The sequence below is a fragment of the Quercus robur genome, chromosome 11, assembly GCF_932294415.1.
Source record: "Quercus robur chromosome 11, dhQueRobu3.1, whole genome shotgun sequence".
Classification (NCBI taxonomy): Eukaryota; Viridiplantae; Streptophyta; class Magnoliopsida; order Fagales; family Fagaceae; genus Quercus; species Quercus robur.
In genome coordinates, this window is record NC_065544.1 from 44757741 (window position 1) to 44782253 (window position 24513).

The 24513-nt window shown below is 33.8% G+C and overlaps 2 protein-coding genes across 11 annotated transcripts in view; both read left to right on the top strand.

The window, feature by feature from the left end:
* The window catches only part of LOC126706587 (17.5 kDa class I heat shock protein-like), a 26818-nt gene extending 2792 nt beyond the window's left edge, over positions 1-24026 (top strand). Inside the window, exons 2-4 of one of the 10 annotated variants that reach the window (XM_050406122.1) lie at positions 6184-6299; positions 18070-18151; positions 23834-24026. In XM_050406122.1, the coding sequence (XP_050262079.1) occupies positions 6184-6299; positions 18070-18151; positions 23834-23875 (240 nt within the window). In that variant the 3' untranslated portion in view covers positions 23876-24026. Of the gene's footprint in view, positions 1-5819; positions 6429-13951; positions 14197-17591; positions 18418-23751 lie in introns of those variants that run through there. The other 9 variants (XM_050406121.1, XM_050406119.1, XM_050406117.1 and 6 more) reach the window with 9 other exon arrangements.
* LOC126706593 (17.5 kDa class I heat shock protein-like) lies at positions 13290-14196 on the top strand. The gene has a single exon (XM_050406129.1). It carries the CDS (start codon positions 13488-13490, stop codon positions 13941-13943), a length of 456 nt encoding a protein of 151 aa, XP_050262086.1. The 5' UTR covers positions 13290-13487; the 3' UTR covers positions 13944-14196.
* Positions 24027-24513: the final 487 nt, after the last annotated feature.

Here is a 24513-nt window from a genome sequence, read left to right on the forward strand (position 1 = left end):
ATGAAGCCCCCAAATTTTTTCGTAGTTAGGGAACCCCTATGTCTAGTGCATCTTTCTGTTCGTTTTTCATTCTTTGCTAGTGACGGTGGTATGTAACATACTTGTTTTTTTGCAGTTTCTCAACGTTCTCATTTGAAGACGAGATATCATTGTCACGCTGAAAAGGTGTAGGAATATTTGGAGACTGTCAAGGATTTTAACGAGCTTGTCTCTACTCAATCGCTATTCCTTCATTTCCTAGGTTTGGAACCATCAAGTAAGGTCATGAGAAATCTTGAAGTTGTGAAAAAGAGTGAGTGTTCCATCTTTTTTTTTTCTCTCTCCTTCTTTTCAAGAATGACGACCAGATTTAGCAAGCAAAAGTTGGCCGAGGCTCAAGAGAAGAAAGCCAAAGGTGGCCTCGTCAGTGGTCTCTTTTCAAAGAAGTGTTCAAAGGTAAGGGACGTTTCCAAGGATGATCCCGTGGTGACTCCTCCTTCTGCCCATTCTCTTGCTAAGCATCCAGCCTCTCCCACCTTGTTTCTGGAGGTAATTGCCTTTGCTAGGGAGGAGACTAAGAAGAAGAAGAAGGTTGGTGGCAAGCCTTTTCTTCCTTCCTTCTGGGACAATGCTGATGCTGCTGCTCTAAAGGCTCATGAGGCACTCTCTGTGGACAACCCAAACCCTTTGATGGCGAAGTCGTTCGGCAAAGTTGTCCAGTGAAGTGATGTCGTCTCACATTCAGAAACTCGTGCAGGTATGTGTTGATAACGCAAATTACTTTTTCTTTTTTGTTTTGCTTTTTGCTAAGAGAGATTTTATGTGGAGGCTTTAGGGAAGTCCTTGTTCGTTTATAGGAAACTTTTGGACTTGGAGAAAAGGGTGGCCATGTCTGAGCCTATGATCAAATCTTTTTCTGTTGAAAATGAGACCCTCAAGAACAAGGTTGCCATTCTTACCGTCAAAGCTGAAAATGAAAAAAAACGTGTGGCAGCCTTGGAGAAGAGCCTACAAGTGGAATAGGACTTTTGCAATCTAAAGTACAAGCAGGTTGGTGATCTGGAGTTAAAGTTGCAGAAAGCTTGGGCTACGGTGGTATAGGAATTCAAGGACTCTGATGAGTACTCAGACGAGTTGTGTGCGTACTACGTGGAAGGTTTCGATCTTCTCAAGAAATGGATGGCGAAGCATCACCCTGACTTGGACCTTTCTGGTCTTGTTATTAGTGATGTTGAGAAGGAGCTCTTGTCTCCTCCTTCTGAAGCTACAGCAATGAATGTAGTGACTATAGCCGAGGTAACGGAAGAGGCCATGACCACAACCCCTGCAGATCCAGTCCTTGACGAACAGTAACTTATATGTTTTTTCTTTCCAGTTTTTCCTCTTTTTTTCTTTTTTTGTGTAAGACGAAAACAATGTCTTTATGGGCTCGCTGTTTTGAGCAATTCTTCTAAACAATTTCTTTGGGCCCGTGTGTTTTAGGCATTTTTTTTTTTGACAATGACAACTTCTTTCATGAATTGCTGACATGAAAAAAAAAAAATTATAAGTAAATCTTTGCTGTGTTCAGATGACGAAGGTTTTTTGGCTACCTTTATGCTTTAGTTGTTTTAAACAACTTTTCATACTTGATTGTGTTTGGATAACCTTTCATTGAGTCATGATGGTAATGACTTAGCTATGTTTGAACAGTTGAATTATGACGATATTAGTTGTGTTTAAACAACTTTTTATGTTTAAACATCTTTTCTTATTGAGTCATGTTTGAATGACTGTGTTTGCTGTGTTTGCTGTGTTTGAATAGTTTTTTATTGAGTCATGTTTTAATGACGATTTTAGTTGTGTTTGAACAACTTATTATTTTTAGCTGTGTTTGAACAGCTTTTTTATTGAGTCATATTTTAATGACGATGTTAGTTGTATTTGAACAACTTATTATTTTTAGCTATGTTTGAACAGTTTTTTATTAAGTCATGTTTTAATAACGATGTTAGTTGTGTTTGACCAACTTATTATTTTCAGCTGTGTTTGAATAGTTTTTTTATTGAGTCATGTTTGAATGACGATGTTAGTTGTGTTTGAACAACTTATTATTTTTAGCTGTGTTTGAATAGCTTTTTTATTGAGTCATGTTTGAATGACGATGTTGCGCTATACACGTGACTTAGAGTCATGCTATTGGAGCGTCTTTAGGTTAACCATTTTTTTTTTGTTCGTTCATGTTTAAATGACGATCATAATAGTTGTTTTTAATCAACTTTTGATTTAGTCGACTTTGGAAGTTTTGTATTCACAACTTTGATGGCTATGAAGATGTCAGTTATGTATGAACAGCTTTCAATTTGAAATTCAATGATGGAGATCCTTGGGACGTCTCACAAGAATAACTCCTGAGTGTTGCACATGCTTTTGTTGATAAATAACTCATGGATAATCATTGATAAATGCACATGAATAATGCTTTCATGTATTATTGATCTATGAATGATGAAAGTAATAACTGTCGTACATACTAATATGAAGATTGGGCAACTTGAAATGTAAAAGATTCCTTACTGGTAGTACTTCTTCAAATGTTCTATGTTCCATGGTCAAGGCAGTTCCTGGCCGTCTAAAGACTTTAGGTAGTAGGAGCCTTCTCTAGAGTGACGGATTACTTCATAGGGGCCTTCCCAGGCTAGTCCCAATTTTCCTTGGGATGGGTCTTTTGTTGCCTATGACATATTTCTGAGGATGAGGTCTCCTGTGCTGAACCTTCTTACCTTGACCTTTCTGTTGTAGTATCTGGTCATTGTTTCCTTGTGTTTGGCCATTCGCTTCATGGCTTCCTCTTTGACTTCATCAATTAGATCCAAGTTATTGTTAAGCTCCTACTGGTTCTTCTGGTCTTCGTAAGTTTTGACCCGAAGGCTCGTCAGTCCCACTTCCACTAGTATGACGGCTTCAATGCCAAATGTCAATCTAAATAGTGTTTCTCCTGTTGGAACTCTTATGGTAGTCCTATATGCCCAAAGGACATTTGGTAGTTTTTCAGGTCATGCCCCCTTTGCCCCCTCAAGCCAAGTTTTAATAATTTTGAGCAAGCTTTTGTTTGTCAGTTTTGTTTTATTGTTGGCCTGAGGGTGTCTTAAAGAAGAGTAGTGGTTTTTGACTCCTAAGTCTTGGTAAAATTTTTGAAACTTGGGATTGTCGAACTACTTTCCATTGCCTAATATTATGACATATGGGACTCCAAATCTGCAGATGATATTTTTCCATACGAAGCTTATGACTTTTGCCTCTATTATCATCGTCATCGGTTCTGCTTCTACCCATTTTGTGAAGTAATCAATTGCGACGATCAAAAATCTACGTTGCTTCTTCCCTAAAGGGAATGGGCCCATAATGTCAATCACCCATTGGGCGAAGTGCCATGGCGAGGATATTGGCGTCATCGTCTCTCTTGGTCTCGTCTGGACATTTGTGAAGTGTTGACACTTATCGCATACTCTGACAAGGTCGTGTGCATCCTTCTGTAAAGTTGGCCAATAATATCCTGTTCTGAGTGCCTTTCCTGCTTAAGACCTTGCTCCTACATGATTTCCACAAATTCCCTCATGGAGCACGTAATCTACTTCTTCCGAGTTGGCACACCTTAAGTAGGGGAGTGAATAACCTCATCTGTATAGTATATCGTCAATAATGACGAAGCGAGCTGCTTTGATCTGTATCTTTCTTGCATTCATTTTATCTTCTAGGAGCCATCCTTCTTTCAAGTAACAGACGATGGGAGTCATCCACTTGTCTTGCTATTTTATCTTCAGAACCTGCTCACCTTTTGTGCTTGGTTGCCCTCTTATCTCTATACATAGTTCGGAGGTTGCATTGTAGTCGTCTGACAAGGCTATTCTTGCTAGGAAGTTAACTTCTGCGTTTTTCACCTGAAGGATTTGTACAAAGTCTAGGCTGTCGAAATGTTGTGAGATTCGTTGGATGATCTTCAGGTACTTTTTCATCCTCTCTTCTTTGGCTTCATAATCCCCCTTCACTTGTCCAATTATTAGCTGAGAATCAGCTTGGATGATGAGATTCTTTGCTTCAAAAGCTTTTGCTAGACTTAGTCTTGTTAGCAATGTTTCGTACTCTATCTCGTTATTTATTGCTGAGAATTGTAGTCTAACTGCATACTTCAGTATTTCTCCTTATGGGGATATTAGCACTACTCTTGGCCCTCTTACTTTCTTCATGGCGGACCCATCTGTTTGGACCGTCCATGTTTCCAAGGGGATTTCTTCTTCCTTGTAGGGGTAAGTGAATTCTACAATGAAGTTTGATAGTACTTGGGCTTTGATTGCTGCTCGAGGCCGATATTCGATGTCGAATTGGCCTAGTTCAATTATCTATTGAATTAGTCATCTTGTTGCATCTATCTTGTTCATCGTCTTTGTTATTGGCTGGTCTGTCATGATGACGATGGAGTGTGCTTGGAATAAGGATGGAGTTTCCTAGAAGCGACCAGCAATGCGAAAGTTATCTTTTCCATCCTTGGGTAATTTGCCTCTGCTCCTTGGAATGCCTGGCTGGTATAGTAAACTGGCTTCTGGATGTTTTCTTCTTCTCTGATCAATGACGAACTCACTGTGGTGTTAGACACTACTAAGTAGAGGTACAACTTCTCTCCCATCACCGAGAGACTTAGCAATGGTGGCTTCGTCAAGTACTCTTTTAATTTTGCAAGGGCTTCTTCACACTCGTCAGTCCACTGAAAGGCCTATTTTAATACCTTGAAGAATGGCATGCACTTGTCTGTTGCCTTAGAGATGAATTTGTTTAGAGCACATCTTTCCTGACAAGCTCTGAACCTCCTTCATTGTTTTTGGTGATTTGACCTCAAGTATCGCCCTAGAGACGAATCAAAACATTTTGGAGTTTGTGATAATTTTTAGGAGGGATTTCTCTTATTTTAAATATTAATTGTATAATATTTATGTTTTGATTTTTTTTTTAAATCTATTTTTATTGCCTTTTGAGATACAAAATTACTGCTAACATCTCTAATTCACCTTATATTTCTTGCGAGCTTGTGACATTTTCTATCTTAAATGGGATTTTATCATTTTTAATTTTGGATAATTATAAACAAATATAATATTTATTGTTAGTTAATATTTTATAAGTGACACATGCAATAGAAAATTTGTCTTGCCTTTTTGAATAACTATTTTCATCTATATATAAAATGTATTTTAAAAATTTTTAATTCCAAAAATAAATTTGAATAATAAGAATAAATATCATGTATGAGATGGTCATTGTCTCTCTTGGTACTATTAGTTCTGATTTTAATTTTGATAGAGAGAAAAAGAAATTGTAAAATTTTTAAGAGATTTTTTGATAACCTTTAAAATTGTTAACTTATTGTCAAAGCTCAAATCTAATATCTATTTTTTAATTTGAATTTTAGAGTTACAAAATAATGTTAAAACGTATCAATTTAAACTAATCACTTTTTCAATAAAGCAACCCAAGTTCACAACACTAAATAAATTTTCATTAAATTAGATGTTATGTTTTCTTAATTAGTTATAATAAATTAAATAAGTCATTCATTTACAAATAATCAATTAAATATATCATATAAAATTTTATTTTATTTTTTTACTTTTATTTTTGGCGTATTGCAGGCTAGCCTCTAGTTCTAAAATATAATAATATTTTTGGGCTATAAAGGCCTGATATTCAAGGGACTTGTTAAACTATGGGCCATGAGTCTCTTCAAGCTTCAATTAGGTCCTATAAACGTGCCCACAAAGTAGCTCCTACATAGTTCTCAATAGTCCTAGAAAGTTCCAAAAATTTCAAAACAAAAAACAGGGCCTAGACTACACTAGAATCCTCTTAGTCATCTTTATAAAATACCCAACCCATCAAATCCTTCAACCAGCGAAAAAAATTCAGCAAAAATCTGTGAGTCTCTGAAGTTATTCACAACAACATCAAAGTTCAAAAATGTCGATAATTCCAAGCTTCTTCGGGGGCCAGCGCAGCAATATCTTCGACCCATTCTCTCTAAGCGTATGGGACCCATTCAAGGATTTCCCAACCCAATTTTCCAAAGAGAATTCTGCATTTGTCAACACTCATATTGATTGGAAAGAGACCCCAGAAGCACACGTGTTGAAAGCCGATCTTCCTGGGCTCAACAAGGAGGAAGTGAAAGTCGAGGTCGAAGATGACAGAGTGGTTCAGATTAGTGGAGAGAGGAAGATAGAGAAGGAAGACAAGAATGACACGTGGCATCGTGTCGAGCGGAGCAGTGGCAAGTTTGTGAGGAGTTTCAGGTTGCCGGAGAATGTGAAGATGGATCAGATCAAGGCTGCTATGGAGAATGGGGTTCTCACTGTTACTGTTCCTAAAGTGGAGGTGAAGAAACCTGATATCAAGGCCATTGAAATCTCTGGTTGATTTTGCTTTTTGTGTGCGCGCGCGCGCTTTTGGGAAACATTATTAATCTCAGCTGTGAATGTTCCGTGTGCGAAGTGTTTGCTTAAAATATCGATGCAAATAATACTCTTTGTCTAATTTTTTATGACGCTCAAGTATTTATGATCGTTATTTACTTCTTTTGTGAAATTTCAGTCTTCAGTGCATTCCTTGAGTAAATTGCCCCCTTTATTTTTTAATTTTTCAAAAAATACTTTTATTCAATTGATAGGATTTTTAGATTTGTTTGTTACGTGTACTTAAATAATAATTTTTAATTTTTTTAAAAATATGTTGATAAAAAAATTATAAAAATACGTATAATATTATTTAAAAATGAAAAATATGTATTTAAAATTACACACAGACAAACCCTTAAAGATTGAATAAAATTTGAAATTTACGCACTGAATTGAGTTTTTGGTTAAGCTAAATGGTACAATTTGTTTGAGTTTTTGGTTAAGCTAAATGGTACAATTTGTAATTTGAGCCTAACATTTAAGAACGGTTAGTTGCATTCTGAGTTCATATATTTCTGTTGAGCTTCTCAACTATAGGTGTTGTGGGCTTATTGCTGACAAATCCTATTACCAAATACTAGAATACAAGTTGAAAGCCCACAAATATGCACTTAACAAAATTTGACACTGACCAAGATAGAAGAAACTTTATGTAGTACAATGTGGTTAAGGAAGAAACTTTATGTAGTACAGTATAAGTGAGGATAGAAAATGAAGAAAAGAAGATAAAGGTGGATTAAGGTGGATGATAGAAAAGATTTTAGTTTTTTTATTTGTATTTAATTGAGAGTGAAAAAGTGAAAGGATAAAAAAAATGAACTGGTACAAATTTACTTATAAGTTCTTGATGTCCAATTAAAATAAAAAAAGTAGCAAAAAACTAACAAAAAAATTACCCAAATTTATTGAAAAAGAAAAATCATGCCAAGGAAAAAAGTAAAAAGTAAAAAAAAAAAAAAAAAATTCACATTCAATTAAACCTGGAAAAAAAATCTCAAGAATATATGGCAAAAAAATCTAACAGGTGCTTAGCAGGTAAGAAGAAAAGGGATAGTTTTGTCACTGACTGCAACTATTTATCTTTTCTTTATTTTCTTCCCAAATTGGGGAGGTAGGATTTTGGTGGTTAAGGAAAAAACACATGAGCCTATTAATTTTTTATCCTCTTTATTTTTCCAATCAAACACTTATAAAATTAGTTTTTTCTCAACTTTTTTATCCTCAATTTTTTATCATTCTTGTTTCACCCAACCAATCAGACCCTTACACCCACCAAAAACTTAGAAAGGTTGTATTGAATAGAGGAATGTAAGAGTGGAAGTATGATATCCCAATTTGATTGATTATGTGATGTTTGTAGGTGTGCGATGTGTAGATAAATGTAAGAGTGGAAGCATGATATCTCAATTTGATTGATTATGTGATGTGTGTAGATATACGATGAGTTTCACATCGGATATTTATTGTATAGTTCTAGACTTTATTAACAATTATAAGGAGTTTTAATTGTGACTAATCATTTTGACTTATAGCGGAGAAGTGGCTAAAACTTTTCCTTGGGTTGTTCTAAGAAGTGAGCTTCAGAATAGCTTCTGAGTGATGGTTTAAGAGTACTCATAATAAGCGGGCTATTTTTAAAGTTAAAGAAGAATACTTGAATGGAGATACGATTTTGTGGTGGAAACTATCCAAAACAAAATTGGGCCTTTTGGAAAGCAAATAGATAGGAAGGAAGGAAGAAGATAACCATGCCCAAATAGGAAGAAAGGAGTTTTGGACCTTCACACGACTTAAGCTTATTTTAGGCTTCGGCAAGTTAAATTATGTTCGATTCAGGAGGACCAATTCTTTGTAGTTCTAATTGACTCTTCTTGCCTAACCCTTTTCTTTTTTTCTCATCTTACAACTTTAGAGTAACACTTATCCTTGGTAGATGAAGCACACCTATCAGTCATTACATTGGAATTTAGTCCTCTAAATCTAATCATGTGAAGATTATCCTAGTAAGCACTAGCACTTATCCAAGTTAATCTTATCCATTTCATTATGTGGGTTTTAAACTTTGAAGAGGCATTCTAGGGCTGTACACGATGTGATGTGGCTGATTTTGGAGGGCTTTTTTTCACCGCACCTACAGGGGTGGTTTTCCCTTATCCTTGACTGCACCTTACTTAAGAAGGGGGTGGGAACCAGTTTGCACAAGGTGCGGTGCACCATGCCAGTTTGGTGCAATAAGTTTGATAAAAAAAAAAAAAAAATCAAACCACCTCAAACAACCCATACTGAATCTTCAAAAATGCAAACATTCATTAAAAAAACACACACACACACACACACACACACACACACATTCACTATATTTCTTTAAAACCCACACAAAATATCTCAAGGAAATTTATAATCTTTCTAAAAAGTATAGCGAGACAAAGCATAGTTAACAACCATGTTACTGAGAATCAAATAAATTCACATACCTAGTAAGGGAAGGAGAAGCATAGTAGTCCTAAGTATTGACCATCAAAACATTCTCTTCAAACTTCCAGAGAATAGTTAGGACAAAGAGAAGAGTGGAGAGGAAGACACTTGGAGAATGATGGCATCGAGCAACAGAGGACGGTGGCAGTGAGTGGCGAAGGCTAAGGAAAGCGAGGGGCTGTGATGAGAGAGAGGGAGAGCGAGAGGCTGTGGGTGGTGGGCTTGTGGAGAGAGAGAAGATGAGAGAGAGGGAGAGTGATATAAATGAGAAACTTGAAATTTAACCTAGGATAAAACGACATTATTCCCTAATTTGGATTTTTTTTTTAGAGACCAAAACTACGTCGTTTTAGTACCAGAACTTAAAAAAAAAAATATATATATATATATATATATAATGGTTTTTTTTTTTTTTTTTTATATATTGTATTACCTAAAATTGTCCTTTTATTCTCTAAACTCTCTCTATCCCAATGACACACACACTCACATATATGCGATGTGCGATTCTCATCAATGAGCAAAACTCACCACTGTTCACCACACCTGTTGACTTCAATTCTCAGAAAACACTGTCGACCACTGTGTCAAATACCTGCAGTGGAGCTCTGAGTCGGGCAGCTCTGTGCGGTAAGGGGCGGTTCCATCGGTGGTGGGCGATGGATGAACAAGCCTATCCCTATTGACTTATCATGCGAAGTTGTGAGTGCACTTCAATTGGTTCGGCTCAACCAAATTTGGGCATGCATCAAAATAATCATGGGCATTTTGCCCATTTTTAACCTCTTAATGCAACTGTGGTTGGTTCCTAAACTTAGATATCTGTTGCATGCTAAACTTAGACTCTTTATTAAGTCTCTTTGAGTTATGCACAACCCAAAAAAAAAAAAAAAAAAAAAGTGTTTGCACAACCTTGCAAAAAGTTGTAGGCAATCTTCTTGTATGTCAAGCTTGTATACGACTTATTGTTAGTTTTAAAAATATACAAAAGGTTGTGGTCAATCTTCTTTTATGTCAAGCTTGTATATGATTTATTGTTAGTTTTAAAAGTAAGCATAATCTCTGAACAAAGTTTAACTCTAAGTTGGTTTGAAGAAAAAAAAGGTTTCACCCATTGTGTGATTATTATAATGATTATTCATGTATATTTTTAGTCAAGTAGCGAGTTATTTTAAGTGATCTATGAATAAGTTATGTGATTTATCCTTTTAAAATCTTGTTTTTATACTTTAATGACTGACGTAAATGTTTAAGTGATAGCCCATTAATAATGACATCCTTTATATTGCCTTGCGTCTATGGTTTAAAACCCACCTCCTCCTCCCAAACTTCAATGTCGTTACTATATTTATTTTTATCTGAAATAGAATTCTACTCTAGCCGAATCTAAGTTTTTATGTGTTTGAAGAAAGAAAATCATTTTTAAAAAAAGTTAAGAAAAATTGATATTTTAATGAAATGTGGTGTAAAATAAATAATCTGACGTGGGGTGTTTTGAAAAGTGAGTGTGTAAAATAAAAATGGTAGGTTATTATGTTAAAATAGACACAAATTTTTGTACGAACTAATGTGAATACTCTTAATCGTTAGTGTTTTGGATTTATTAGATTCATGTTCATTGTTTTTCATAGGAACCAAATACTTGAATTTATTTTTAAGTATCCTCTAGAATGCTAACAATAAATTTAAAAAAAAAAATCAATTGAACAAATTCAAAAATTAAACAAACACCACCTTGGTTTTTATGGCTTAAACACTTTTAATCTACAATTACAAATTAGTCCAATATAAGTGTTTAGCCAAATTTCATATTGCAAACATATTCAATAATGATCTAAAGCATGTAAAAAGCAATATGAAAATGTAGGGAAAAAAATCCACCCTTTTGAAGAGGAAAACTTGATCACTCAGGCGAAAAAACCTCTCCGCCAACATCACCATCGAAAAATTCACTATTATGAATAGTTGTAGTGCATGAATGACAGTAAACTCTCCGAGCCTATATCTCCTTGTATACTTGAACTTCCAAGTTCCAACTAGCAACCAATTGCTCTAAGTATTTTCTCCACCTGACCTAGCTTACCAAAGTTACCATTGTTGTGTCGCCAACGAAAAACCACCAAAGGATTTTGATTTGAGATAGCTATAATGGTTTCCAAACCAATCAACTTTCTAACACTCATAAATTGTGTAAGAAGTGATGGTAGAAATCTCCTCTCAATGATATAAAAGATTGGAGAGAGAAGGGACAAAAGGCTACTATGGGTTTCTCATTAAGGGAGTGGGTAGCTCTCTCTCATACAAAAGGTTAGGATATGTATGTGGTATCTCCAGTTTTATAAGCTCAACTCATTAATTTCTCACGTTTAGAAATGCACAGGGTTTGAGTCTGTCTTATATATATAATTTGGGTAGAAAAGAATGTTGAAATAAGAACATATCAATGTGCCAACAGATAAAGATACCTTAAAATGAGAAACTAATTGTTTGTAAATCTAGCATGACATTAAGCTAACAAAAACATAGATTTTACAGCTTTCAAAATGAAAATTTTGTAGGAGATTTGTTGGGTAGAATTTAAATTGGGAAGGATATCAAAGTTTCATTTACTTGTTCAAAAATGAAGGCTTACAACACCAGATGATCTTTTTTACTTCATGGTTTTCAAACTGATCTCCTACATTTCCTATTTATGATCGTCAAAGACGTCATGAAATCGCTCAAGTCTAATTATGTTCAAGAACTTTTTGAAACCTCCAAACTGTTATTTTCACAATTCTTTCTCCAACAACATGATTTTTATGCACTTCAGTATATCCATCCCATTTTTTTCAATCTAAATGAGTGTTTCAGTTTCATTGACATAATGTTAGATTATATTGATAAAAAAGTGAGTTTTATTTATTTATTAGGTCAGTTTATGAGTTCAAAATTTTCATTTTGCAAATGGTAAAGTTGGGTGACTTCTTCTTGCATGAGCGTTTCATGATCTACCTTGAAGCTAGTCAATGCAAGGTCGGCTAACTTTTCATGATCTTTATTTTAATGAACAATTATTAGTTTCTCCCAATATCTCAACCATAGTTCTCGTTGAACACATATTTGTAAAACAAACAATTTGATATGTGTGTTTTTAAAAAATTTGGTCTCAATTGAATTAATTTCTTTGTAATAATAAGATGGTGATCATGACAAAATCATGAAATATTAACTATGTTATTGGCATGTTAAATGTATTTCATGCAAAATGGGGCCGTTGTGTGGATTTTTTCAATGCATAGAGCATTTTAAATATAAAATATAAATAAAAAACTTGCAAATTCTAAATAGTGTCATTTCTATCAAATACTTCAATTTAATTTGAAATAGATTCAATTAAAATGTAGCTTAAATTCACAGTGTGCAGTAATAAGGCCTAATCTCGGACAAGCACAACACATTTTGGAGTTTTCGATAATTTTTAGTAGGGATTTCTCTTATTTTAAGTATTAATTGTATAATATTTATGTTTTGATTTTTTTTTAATCTATTTTTATTGCCTTTTGAGATACAAAATTACTACTAACATCTCTAATTCACTTAATATTTCTTGCGAGTTTGTGACATATTCTATCTTAAATAGGATTTTATCATTTTTAATATTGGATAATTATAAGCTAATGTAATATTTATTGTTAGTTAATATTTTATAAGTGACACACGCATTAGAAAATTTGTCCTGCCTTTTTGCATTACTATTTTCATCTATATATAAAATCTATTTTAAAAATTTTAATTCCAAAAATAAATTTGAATAATAGGTATAAGAATAAATATCATGTATGAGATGGTCATTGTCTCTCTTGGTACCATTGTTTCTAATTTTAATTTTGATAGAGAGCAAAAAGAATGTAAAATTTTTAAGGGATTTAAAACTGTTAGCTTTTTTATAACCTTTAAAAATGTTAATTTATTGTCAGAAGTTCAAATCTAATATCTATTTTTTAATTTGAATTTTAGAGATATAAAATAATGTTAAAACGTTTCAATTTAAACTAGTCCGATGATTCTTTTTCAATAAAGCTACCCAAGTTCTTGATGCTAAACAAATTTTCATTAAATTAGATGTTATGTTTTCTTAATTAGTTATAATAAATTAAATAAGTCATTCATTTAAAAATAATCAAATAAATATATCATATAAAATTTTATTTTATTTTTTTATATTTATTTTTGGCGTATTGCAGGCTAGCTACCATTTCTAAAATAAAATAATATAAAAGCCTGATATTCAAGGAACTTGTTAAACTATGGGCCATAAGTCTCTTCAAGCTTCAGTTAGGTCCTTAAACGTGCCCACAAAGTAGCTCCTACATAGTTCTCAACAGTACTAGAAAGTTCCAAAGAACCCAAAAATCTCAAAACAAAAAACAGGGCCTAGACTACACTAGAATCCTCTTAGTCATCTTTATAAATACCCAACCCATCAAATCCTTCAACCAGCGAAAAAATTCAGCAAAAATCTGTGTCTCTGAAGTCTGAAGTTATTAACAACAACATCAAAGTTCAAAAATGTCGATGATTCCAAGCTTCTTCGGTGGCCAACGCAGCAATATCTTCGACCTATTCTCTCTAAACGTGTGGGATCCGTTCAAGGATTTGCCAACCCAAATTTCCAAAGAGAATTCTGCTTTTGTCAACACTCGTATTGATTGGAAAGAGACCCCAGAAGCTCACGTGTTGAAGGCGGATCTTCCTGGGCTAAACAAGGAGGAAGTCAAAGTCGAGGTCGAAGATGACAGAGTGGTTCGGATTAGTGGAGAGAGGAAGATAGAGAAGGAAGATAAGAATGACACGTGGCATCGTGTCGAGCGGAGCAGTGGCAAGTTTGTGAGGAGTTTCAGGTTGCCGGAGAATGTTAAGATGGATCAGATTAAGGCTGTGATGGAGAATGGGGTTCTCACTGTTACTGTTCCCAAAGTGGAGGTGAAGAAACCTGATGTCAAGGCCATTGAAATCTCTGGTTGATTTTGTGTGTGTGTGTGTGTGTGTGAATTGTGTATGTGCTTTTGGGAAACATGATTAATCCCACCTGCGAATGTTGTGCGTGCGAAGTGGTTTTTTTTTGAAACAAACACACACAAGGGAGAGACAAGGGAGAGAGAAAGGTCACAAAAAGTGTTTTTTTTTTTTTTTTTTTTTTTTTTGCGTGCACAGTGTTTGCTTAAAATATCAATGCAAATCATACTTTATGATTAATTTTTTATGATGCTCAAGTATTGATGATCCTCAAGTATTTATGATCGTTATTTACTTTTTTTTTTTTTTTTTTTTTTTTTTTAAATTTCAGTCTTCAGTGTATTCCTCTAGAGTAAATTGCCCCCTCTATTTTTTAATTTTTCAAAAAACACTTTTTATTCAATTGATGGGATTTTTTTTTTTTTTTTTTTTTTGAGAATCGAATTGATGTGATTTTTAAGACTACATTTTTGGGCACTTAATAGACATTAACTGGAGGATTAAATATTGAATAAAATTTGAAATTTAAGCACTGAATTGAGTTTTTGGTAAAGCTAAACGGAACAATTTGTAATTTGGGCCAAACACATAAGAACGGTCTGGTTGCATTCTGAGTTCATATATTTTTGTTGAGCTCAACTATATGTGTTATGGGCTTAGAGCATTAGTATTGGAGCTTGTAGAGCATTAGCAAGCCCCAAAATAGTATTTTACAATCCACAAACATTAAAAGCACGCATTATCCAAAGTTGTAATTGTAAAAAAATATACCATTGTTCTTCAATAGCCTCTTACAACTATTATAAGAGGTATTTTATTGTGTCTGAAAGAGGATAGATGGTATTGTGTTGTATATTTTATTGTGTATATATATATATATATATATTATTTCAATGAGTTGTATAGGAAAATAAAAGTTGAAATGTTAGGTGTGTTGTAAAATGGTATGGTATAATAGGTAAAGTAGTTTTTGAGATGGTAAAATGGAATTTTTTGAAAAAATTGGATATGAATGTTCTAAAAATTGTATACATTAGAAGATTTTAGCATCAAAGTTATAAAAGTGTGCAAAAGTGTACATTATTCGGTATTGTAATGGTAAAAAAAATTACATTTGTATTACAGTAGCATCTTATTTATATGATACTATGGTAGCAAAATGGTATTCTTAAAAAGTTTTTTTTTTTTAATTGTCTTTCTCCTACTTATTGATGATTCCAACAAAATTTCTCTCTCCTATTTTTTGGGTTATATATTTTATTGTGTAGATATATTATTTTAATGTGTTATATAAGAAAATAAAAGTTAAAATGTTAGGTGTGTTATAAAATAATATAATATAATTAATAAAGCAGGTTTTGAGATGGTAAAATAGAATTTTTTGAAGAAATCGAATTTGAATACTTTTATGGCGGACAAGTTCTATTACCAAATACTGGAATACAAGTCGGAAGCCCACGAATATGCACTTAACAAAATACGACACTTTAACTAAGAAAGAAGAAACTTTATGCAATACAATATGGTTAAAGAAGAATCTTTATGGACTACAATATTAAAGCGAGAAAATAGAAAATGAATAAAAAATAAAAAAGTGAAATGATGAAAAAAATCAATTTATACAAATATACTCCTAAGCTTTTATTAAAAAATGATGCCCAATTAAAACAAAAAAGTGACAAAAAACCAGCAAAAAAAAAAATAATCACCCAAATTTATTGAAAAAGAAAAATCATGCCAAGGAAAAAAGTTAAAAGTTAAAAAAGAAAAATACAGTTAAACCCAAAAAAAAAAAAAAAAAACCTCAAGAAAATATTGTAAAAAAATCTAGCAGGTGCCAAGTATGTAAGAGGAAAAGGGATAGTTTTGTCATTGTCCTTTTCCCTTCTATTTTCTCCTCGAATTGGGGAGATAGAATTTTGGTGGGCCGAGAGAAAAACACGTGAGCCCACTAATTTTCCATCCTCTCTTTTTATCCAATCAAACATCATTTTTGGTGGGCCAAGGGAAAAATACATGAGTCCACTAATTTTCCATCCTCCCTTTTTCACCAATCAAACACCCATAAAATTTGTTCTCTCTCCACTTTTCTATCCTCAATTTTTTATCCTTCTTATTTCACCTAACCAACACAAACCCATACACCCACCTAAAACATAGAAAGTAGATAGAAATGTTTTATTGAATAGTGGAATGTGAGAGTGGAAGTATGATGCCCCAATTTGATTGATTATGTGATGTGTGTAGGTGTGTGATAAGTTCCATATTGGATATTTAATGGGTAGATCTGAGCTTTATTAAAAACTACAAGGAGCCTCAATTGTGATTAAATTTTTAAAAATATAGTGCAAATGTAGCTAGTATTTTTCCTTGGGTCGCTATAGGAAATAAGCTTTAGAATAGCTTCTGAGTGATGGTTTAAGAGTGCTCACAACAAGTGGGTTATTTTTAATGCTAACGAGGAAAAATTGAATGGGGATACAATTTTGTGGTGGAAACTATCCAAAAAAAATTGGGTTGGTTTGAAAGCAATGTTACTATCCTTTAGTGGCATGGAAGAAGGTCCCCAGGCCCAAATAGGAAGGAAGGAGTTTTGGACCTTCACACAACTTGAGCTTAATTTAGGTTTCGGCAAGTTAAATTACGTTAGATTCATGAGGAAATTTTTTTTGTAGTTCCAATTGACTCTTCTTGCCTAACCCTTTTCTTTATTTCTCATCTTACAACTTTAGAGTAGCACTTGCCTTGGTAGATGGAGTGCACCTATCAGTCATTGCATTGGAATGTAGCCCTTTAAATCTAATCATGTGAAGATTATCCTACTAAGCACTAGCACTTATCCAAGTTAACCTTATTCATTTCATTACGTGAAAGTAATAATTAAGGGTTTGAAACTTTGATGAGGCATCCCTATTTACTTATCATGTGAAGTAGTGAACGCACTTCAATTGGTCATTTTGTATAAAAATAAATTTGAATGGTAAGTATAAAAATAAATATCATGTATGAGATGGTTATTGTCTTTATTTATACTATTGAACTTCAGGTATTGAACAATGAATTTCAATAATGATTTTGTTTGAAAAACTATTAATTCTAATTTAATTTTAACAGAGAGAGAAAGAGTAATTTTTTTTGAAAGATTTGAAAATTTTAATTTATTGTCACAAGCTCAACTCTAATATCTATTTTTTAATTTGAATTTTAGAGTTACAAAATAATGTTAAAACATAACAATTTAAACTAATCATATCTTTTTTTTTTTCAATAAAGCAACTCAAGTTCATAACACTAAACAAATTTTCATTATATTTGATGTTATCTTTTATTAGTTAATTAAATAAGTCATTTTTCACAAAATTATCTAATTAATTAAATATATATCTCCTATAAAAAAAAATTTAAGTATATTATTTTATTTACAATTTTTTCCTTGTATTTCAAGGTAGCTACTAGTTCTACAATATAATCATATTGTTGGGCTATAAAGGCCAGATATTAAACCATGGGCCATGAGTCTCTTCAAGCTTGAATTAGGTCCATAAACGCGCCCGCACAAAGCAGCTCCTACATATAGTTCTCAATAGTTCTAGAAAGTTCCAAAGAACCAAAAATCACAAAACCAAAACCGGGCCTAGACTACACTAGAATCCTCTTTTTGTTTTTTAATACTGAAAAAGGTAGACTAGAATCCTCTTATTCATCTTTGTAAATACCCAAGCCATCAATTTCCTCAACCATTGAAAAAATTCAGCAAAAATCGGAGCCTCTGGAGTTATTCAGAACAACATCAAAGTTCAAAAATGTCGATGATTCCAAGCTTCTTCGGTGGCCAACGCAGCAATATCTTCGACCCATTATCTCTAACCGTATGGGACCCATTCAAGGATTTCCCAACCCAATTTTCCAAAGAGAATTCTGCTTTCGTTAACACTCGTATTGATTGGAAAGAGACCCCAGAAGCACACGTGTTGAAAGCCGATCTTCCTGGGCTCAACAAGGAGGAAGTGAAAGTCGAGGTCGAAGATGACAGAGTGGTTCGGATTAGTGGAGAGAGGAAGATAGAGAAGGAAGACAAGAATGACACGTGGCATCGTGTCGAGCGGAGCAGTGGCAAGTTCGTGAGGAGTTTCAGGTTGCCGGAGAATGTGAAGATGGATCAGATTAAGGCTGCGATGGAGAATGGGGTTCTCACTGTTACTGTGCCCAAAGTGGAGGTGAAGAAACCTGATGTTAAGGCCATTGAGATCTCTGGTTGATTTTGTTTGTGCGTGTGTATGTGTATTGACAGTATTGTGTATGTGCTTTTGGGAAACCTGATTAATCTCAGCAGCGAATGTTATGTGTGCGAAGTGTTTGCTTAAAATATATATGCAAAAAAGTACTTTTTGGCTAATTTTTTTTTTTATGATCGTTATTTACTTCTTCTTTTGTGAAATTTCAGTCTTTAGTGCATTCCTCTTGAGTAAATTGCACCCTTTATTTTTTAATTTTTCAAAAAATACTTTTATTCAATTGATGGAATTTTTTTTTTTTTTTAAATTGATGGGATTTTTAGGACTACATTTTTGGGCACTTAATAGACATTAAAAGGAGGAGTAAAGATTGAATAAAATTTGAAATTTAAGCACTGAATTGAGTTTTTGGTAAAGCTAAATGGAACAATTTGTAATTTGGGCCTAACATTTAAAAACGGTTGGTTGCATTCTGAGTTCATATATTTTTGTTGAGCTTTTCAACTATAAGTGTTATGGGCTTATGGCTGACAAATCCTATTACAAAACACATGAATAAAGTTGGAAGCTCACAAATATGAACTTAACAAAATATGACACTTTAACCAGGAAAGAAGAAACTTTATGTGTAGTGTGCGTTTAGTTTCATATTAAAAAGATAGTTTATTTTATTATTTAATTTAATTTTGTTATTATTTATGGTCTTTAATATATTTTTTGGTATTATTTATGGGTTTTAAACAGATCTGCAGTACAATGTGGTTAAAGAAGAAACTTTATGTGGTAAAATATTAAAGTGTGTGAGAGGATAGAAAATGAAAAAGAGATGAAAAAGTTGGATGACAAAAAAGAGTTTAGTTTTCTTTGTTTGTGTTTAGTTGACAGTGAAAAATATTCATTTGTATTTGATTAGGAGTGAAAAAGTAGAAGGATGGAAAAAATAAATTTTTATAAATTTATTTATGAGTTTTTATTAAAAAATGATGCCTAATTAAAACAAAAAAGTGGCAAAAAACTAACAAAAAAATCACTCAAATTTATTGAAAAAGAAAAATCATGCCAAGGAAAAAAGTAAAAAGTAAAAATAAATATCCACATATAGCTAAACCTGAGGAAAAAAAAAAAAAACTTTAGGAAAAATATTGCAAAAAAATCTAATAGGTGCTAGCATGTAAGAGGAAAAGAGATAGTTCAGTCATTGCTTGCAACTATTTCTCTTCCCTTTATTTTCTCCTCAAATTTGGGAGATAGAATTTTGGTGGGCCAAGGGAAAAACACTAAAGCCCACTAATTTTTCATCCTCCCTTTTTTCCAATCAAACATCTATAAAATTAGTTTTTTCTCCACTTTTCTATCTTCAATTTTCTATCCTTATTGTTTCACCCAACCAAATAGACCCTTACACCCACCAAAAACATAGAAAGTAGATAGAAATATGTAAGAGTGGAAGTATGATGCTCCAATTTAATTGATTGTGTGATGTATGTGGATGTGTGATGAATCTCATATCTGGTATTTACTAGGTAGATTTGGACTTTATTAACCACTACAAAGAGTCTCAATTGTAACTAGTCATTTTGAGGTATAGCACATATGTGATTAGTGCTTTTCTTGAGTCGTTATAGGAAGTGAGCTTCAAAATAGTTTCTGAATGACAGTTTTAGAGTACTCAAAATAAGTTGACCATTTTTAAAGCTAAAGAGGAATACTTGAATGGGTATACAATTTTGTGGTGGAAATTATCCAAAAAAAATTGGGTTGGTTGGAAAGCAATGTTACCATCCCTTAGTGGCATGGAAGAAGATCAACAGGCCCAAATAGGAAGGAAGGAGTTTTGGACCTTCACATGACTTGAGCTTAGTTTAGGCTTCGGCAAGTTAAATTACGTTGATTTAGGAGGACAATTCTTTGTAGTTCCAATTGACTCTTCTTGCCTAACCCTTTTCTTTTTTTCTCATCTTACAACTTTAGAGTAATACTTATCCTTGGTAAATGGAGTGCACCTATCGGTCACTGCATTGGAATATAGCCCTCTAAATCTTAATCATGTGAAGATTATCCTAGTAAGCACTAGCACTTATCCAAGTTAACCTTATCCATTTCATTATGTGAAAGTAATAATTAAGGGTTTGAAACTTTGTCGAGGCATCCCTATTCACTTATCTTGTGAAGTTGTGAACGCTCTTCAATTGGTCATTTTGTATAAAAATAAATTTGAATAATATGTATCAAAATAAATATCTTGTATGAGATGGTTCTTGTCTTTCTTTGTACTATTAAACTTCAGGTATTGAACAATGAATTTCTGCAATGATTTTGTTTGGAAAATTATTAATTCTAATTTGAATTTTAATAGAGAGAGAAAGTTAGAGTAAATTTTTTTGAGAGATTTAAAATTGTTAACTTATTATCACAAGTTCAACTCTAAAATCTATTTTTTAATTTGAGTTTTAGAGTTACAAAATAATGTTAAAACTGTTGTATATATAGGTATACACATGAATAGGTTGTAATAATGATATTTGAGTTTGGAGAGTATTCTTTCATAAAATTGATAAAGTGAAAATTCAAGTTCTGGAATTTTCTAAATGAAAATTCGAAATTTAGTATTTTCGATCGGTTGAAACTTTTGCTCAATTGATTGAAATGGTAAGGAAATCTATCTTGGAGTCTCTGCCTGTTTCAATCGATGCTCGATTCCTGTTCGATCGATTGAAAAGAGCATTTGATCAATCGAAACGAACTCTCGACCGATCGAAAGTTGTAAAAACTAAGTTTTCTGCAGAATTTTTTGGTAATTGTTCTGATTGTTTGAAGAGGTTTCAAGCACTGTGAACAATTTTATGAAATATTTTAACTCTCCGTACGTGCCTTTTGATGAAATATAACCCTATGAGTATAAATAGAGGCGTACGTTCAATTGAAAAATAGTAAGTTCTCGAGAAACACAAGAAATCCTGTGTTTATTCTCTAAAATTGCTATCTGTAGAATCCTACAACTTTGTTGTATCTTAGGGACAAATTTGCAATAATCATTTAGCAATAAAAGTGTGGAGGCAAATATTGTCTAAGGATAATAATTTTGTGCTTCCAAGTTATCTATTTCTGTTTGTTTTTTGTGTTATCCTTGTTTTTTATTTATTACTGTGTGAATTATTCCCAATAATAACATATCAATTTAAACTAATCAGATCATTTTTTTTTCGATAAAGCAACCCAAGTTCATAACACTAAACAAATTTTCATTATATTAGATGTTGTCTTTTATTAATTAATTAAATAAATCATTTTTCACAAATTATATAATTAATTAAATATATATCATATTTTATTTTATTTATTTATTTTACAATTTTTTTCCGCATATTTCAAGGTAGCTACTAGTTCTACAATATAATCATATTGTCGGGCTATAAAGTATAAAGGCTAGATATTCAAGGGACTTGTTAAACCATGGGCCATGAGTCTCTTCAAGCTTTAGAGCATCCACAGCAGTGGAGCTAAATTTTTAGCAATTTAGCTCTACCAAAAGTTACTTTATCTATTTTACCAACACACATACTGCAGCAGTGGATCTATTTTAGCTTTCAGCATAATAAAATAATATAAACATCACAATAAAATATTATAACCACTACAATAAAATAATATATTTCACTACCAAAAAACTATTACACCACCAACCTCAACCACCTCTACCATCAACCACAGGCACAGGCACAGGCACCACCACCACCACCACCACCACCACCACCACCACCACCACCACCACCACCACCACCGGCAGTCCACAGCAAAAAAAAAAAAAAAAAAAAAAAATAACCACAACAAGCACAAGCCCACTGCCACAAACACAAACACAAACACAAGATGGTAAAACTCTACAAAATCCTAATTCCTAATCCATCCCCCGCCAGCACATCAGATCAAATTCTGATTTGTCATAATATGGGCCAGAAACACCTTCGTGGTGAGCGGTGGTGAGCGGTGTTCTGTAAGGGTGTCTGGAAATCAGTCTCTCCTCTAACAGATAAATAGAACATGATTTCTTAACCACCAAATCTCATCTAAAGTGACTGCCATGTTCATAGATACAAACCAGAGCTCATTTGAAGGGCAGGTAGATTTAGGGGGGTCCAAGATAAGCTTGATGATGTCTTTGGGGTCGTTGAGATTGACTTCATCAGCTCTTAAACCCCAGCAAGCAGAGTTTCAAATTGCTCTTGCCACAGGACAGAGGAAAAAGATATGAGCACTCGATTCAATATCATTCTTACAGAGCGCACAGCAGGGATCAATGTTGTCCATTCTCTATTATAGAAGCAGATAGAGCTTTGTTGCTTTAAAATAATAGTCATGAGTAAGCTTAAGGAATAGAGGGAAACACCTTCGTGGTGAGCGGTGGGCTTGGATTCGTAGGCTCCGCTCTCTGCTTGGAGCTCGTCAGAAGAGAGGCTAGCCAGGTCCGAGCCTTTGATCTCCGAACCACCTCCCCTTGGTCCCAACACCTCAAAAACAACGGCGATCGGCGATCGGCGCTGGCAGCGAGGAGTGGTCGGTGCTGGGCTGGGCTTCGATCAGCGATCGGTGCTGAGGAGTGGTCGACGTTGGGCTGGGCTTCGATCGGCGATCGGCGCTGGGAAGCGAGGAGTGGTCGGCGCTGGGATGGACTTCGATCGGCGATCGGCGCTGGGCTTCGGAGGACTGAGCAGAGAGGCTGGTTTGATTAAAATGGAGGACTGGAAGATGAAGAAAGAGGAAGAAAGAAGTGACACCGGAGAGAGAGAGAGAGAAAAGAAAGAAAAAGGAAAAAATATTTTTTTAATAAAAGAAGAGAGAGAAATTTAATATAATAATATTTTTTTCTTTTAGATGTGATGAACAGTGCACATCTATTTATAGATGTGCACTGTAGCAATGAAGCTAAATTTTTTAGATTTAGCTCCACTGCTGCAGCAAGGTTTTTGTGTTTGTGGAGTTAAATTTTAGCATTATAGCATTATAGCTCCACTGCTGTGGATGCTCTTAGGTCCATAAACGTGCCCACAAAGTAGCTCCCACATAGTACTCAATAGTCCTAGAAAGTTCCAAAGAACCAAAAATCTCAAAACAAAAAACAGGGCCTAGGCTATACTAGAATCCTCTTAGTCATCTTCATAAATACCCCAATCCATCAAATCCTTCAACCTTCGAAAAAAATTCAGCAAAAATCTGAGTCTCTGAAGTTATTCACAACATCAAAGTTCAAAAATGTCGATGACTCCAAGCTTCTACGGTGGCCAACGCAGCAATATCTTCGACCCATTTTCTCTAAACGTATGGGACCCATTCAAGGATTTCCCAACACAAATTTCCAGAGAGACTTCTGCTTTTGTTAATACTCGTATTGATTGGAAAGAGACCCCAGAAGCTCACGTGTTGAAAGCCGATCTTCCTGGGCTAAACAAGGAGGAAGTGAAAGTCGAGGTCGAAGATGACAGAGTGGTTCAGATTAGTGGAGAGAGGAAGATAGAGAAGGAAGACAAGAATGACACGTGGCATCGTGTAGAGCGGAGCAGTGGCAAGTTTGTGAGGAGTTTCAGGTTGCCGGAGAATGTGAAGATGGATCAGATCAAGGCTGCTATGGAGAATGGGGTTCTCACTGTAACTGTTCCTAAAGTGGAGGTGAAGAAACCTGATGTCAAGGCCATTGAAATCTCTGGTTGATTTTGTTTGTTTGTGTATATGTATTGACAGTATTGTGTATGTGCTTTTGGGAAACATGATTAATCTCAGCTGTGAATGTTGTGTGTGCAAAGGGTTTGCTTAAAATATCCACGCAAATAATACTTTTTGGCTAATTTTTATTTATGATCGTTATTTACTTCTTCTTTTGTGAAATTTCAGTCTTTAGTGCATTCCTCTTGAGTAAATTGCCCCCTTTATTTTTTAATTTTTCAAAAAAAGTTTTTTTCTCATTGATGGGATTTTTAAAAAAATTTTAATTAATGGGATGATTAGGACTACATTTTTGGGCACTTAATAGACATTAACAGGAGAAGTAAAGAATGAATAAAATTTGAAATTTAAGCACTGAATTGAGTCCTTGGTAAAGCTAAATGGAACAATTTGTAATTTGGGCCTGACATTTAAGAACGGGTGGCTGCATTCTGAGTTCATATATTTTTGTTGAGCACCATCGTGTACCTTTTTTCACTCTTCAAGTATAAGTGCTTGTGAGATGTGAGTATAAAAGTCAGAGTTTAAGTCTTTAAGAGGGAGTTTTACATATTTATATACTTAGATTAAGTTAGAATAGAAATTCTATCTTGTATTAAAAAAAAAATATATTTTTGTTGAGCTTC

Coding starts and splice junctions, on each gene's coding strand:
- LOC126706593 (XM_050406129.1), top strand. CDS start 13,488: ATGTCGATGATTCCAAGCTTCTTCGGTGGCCAACGCAGCAATATCTTC.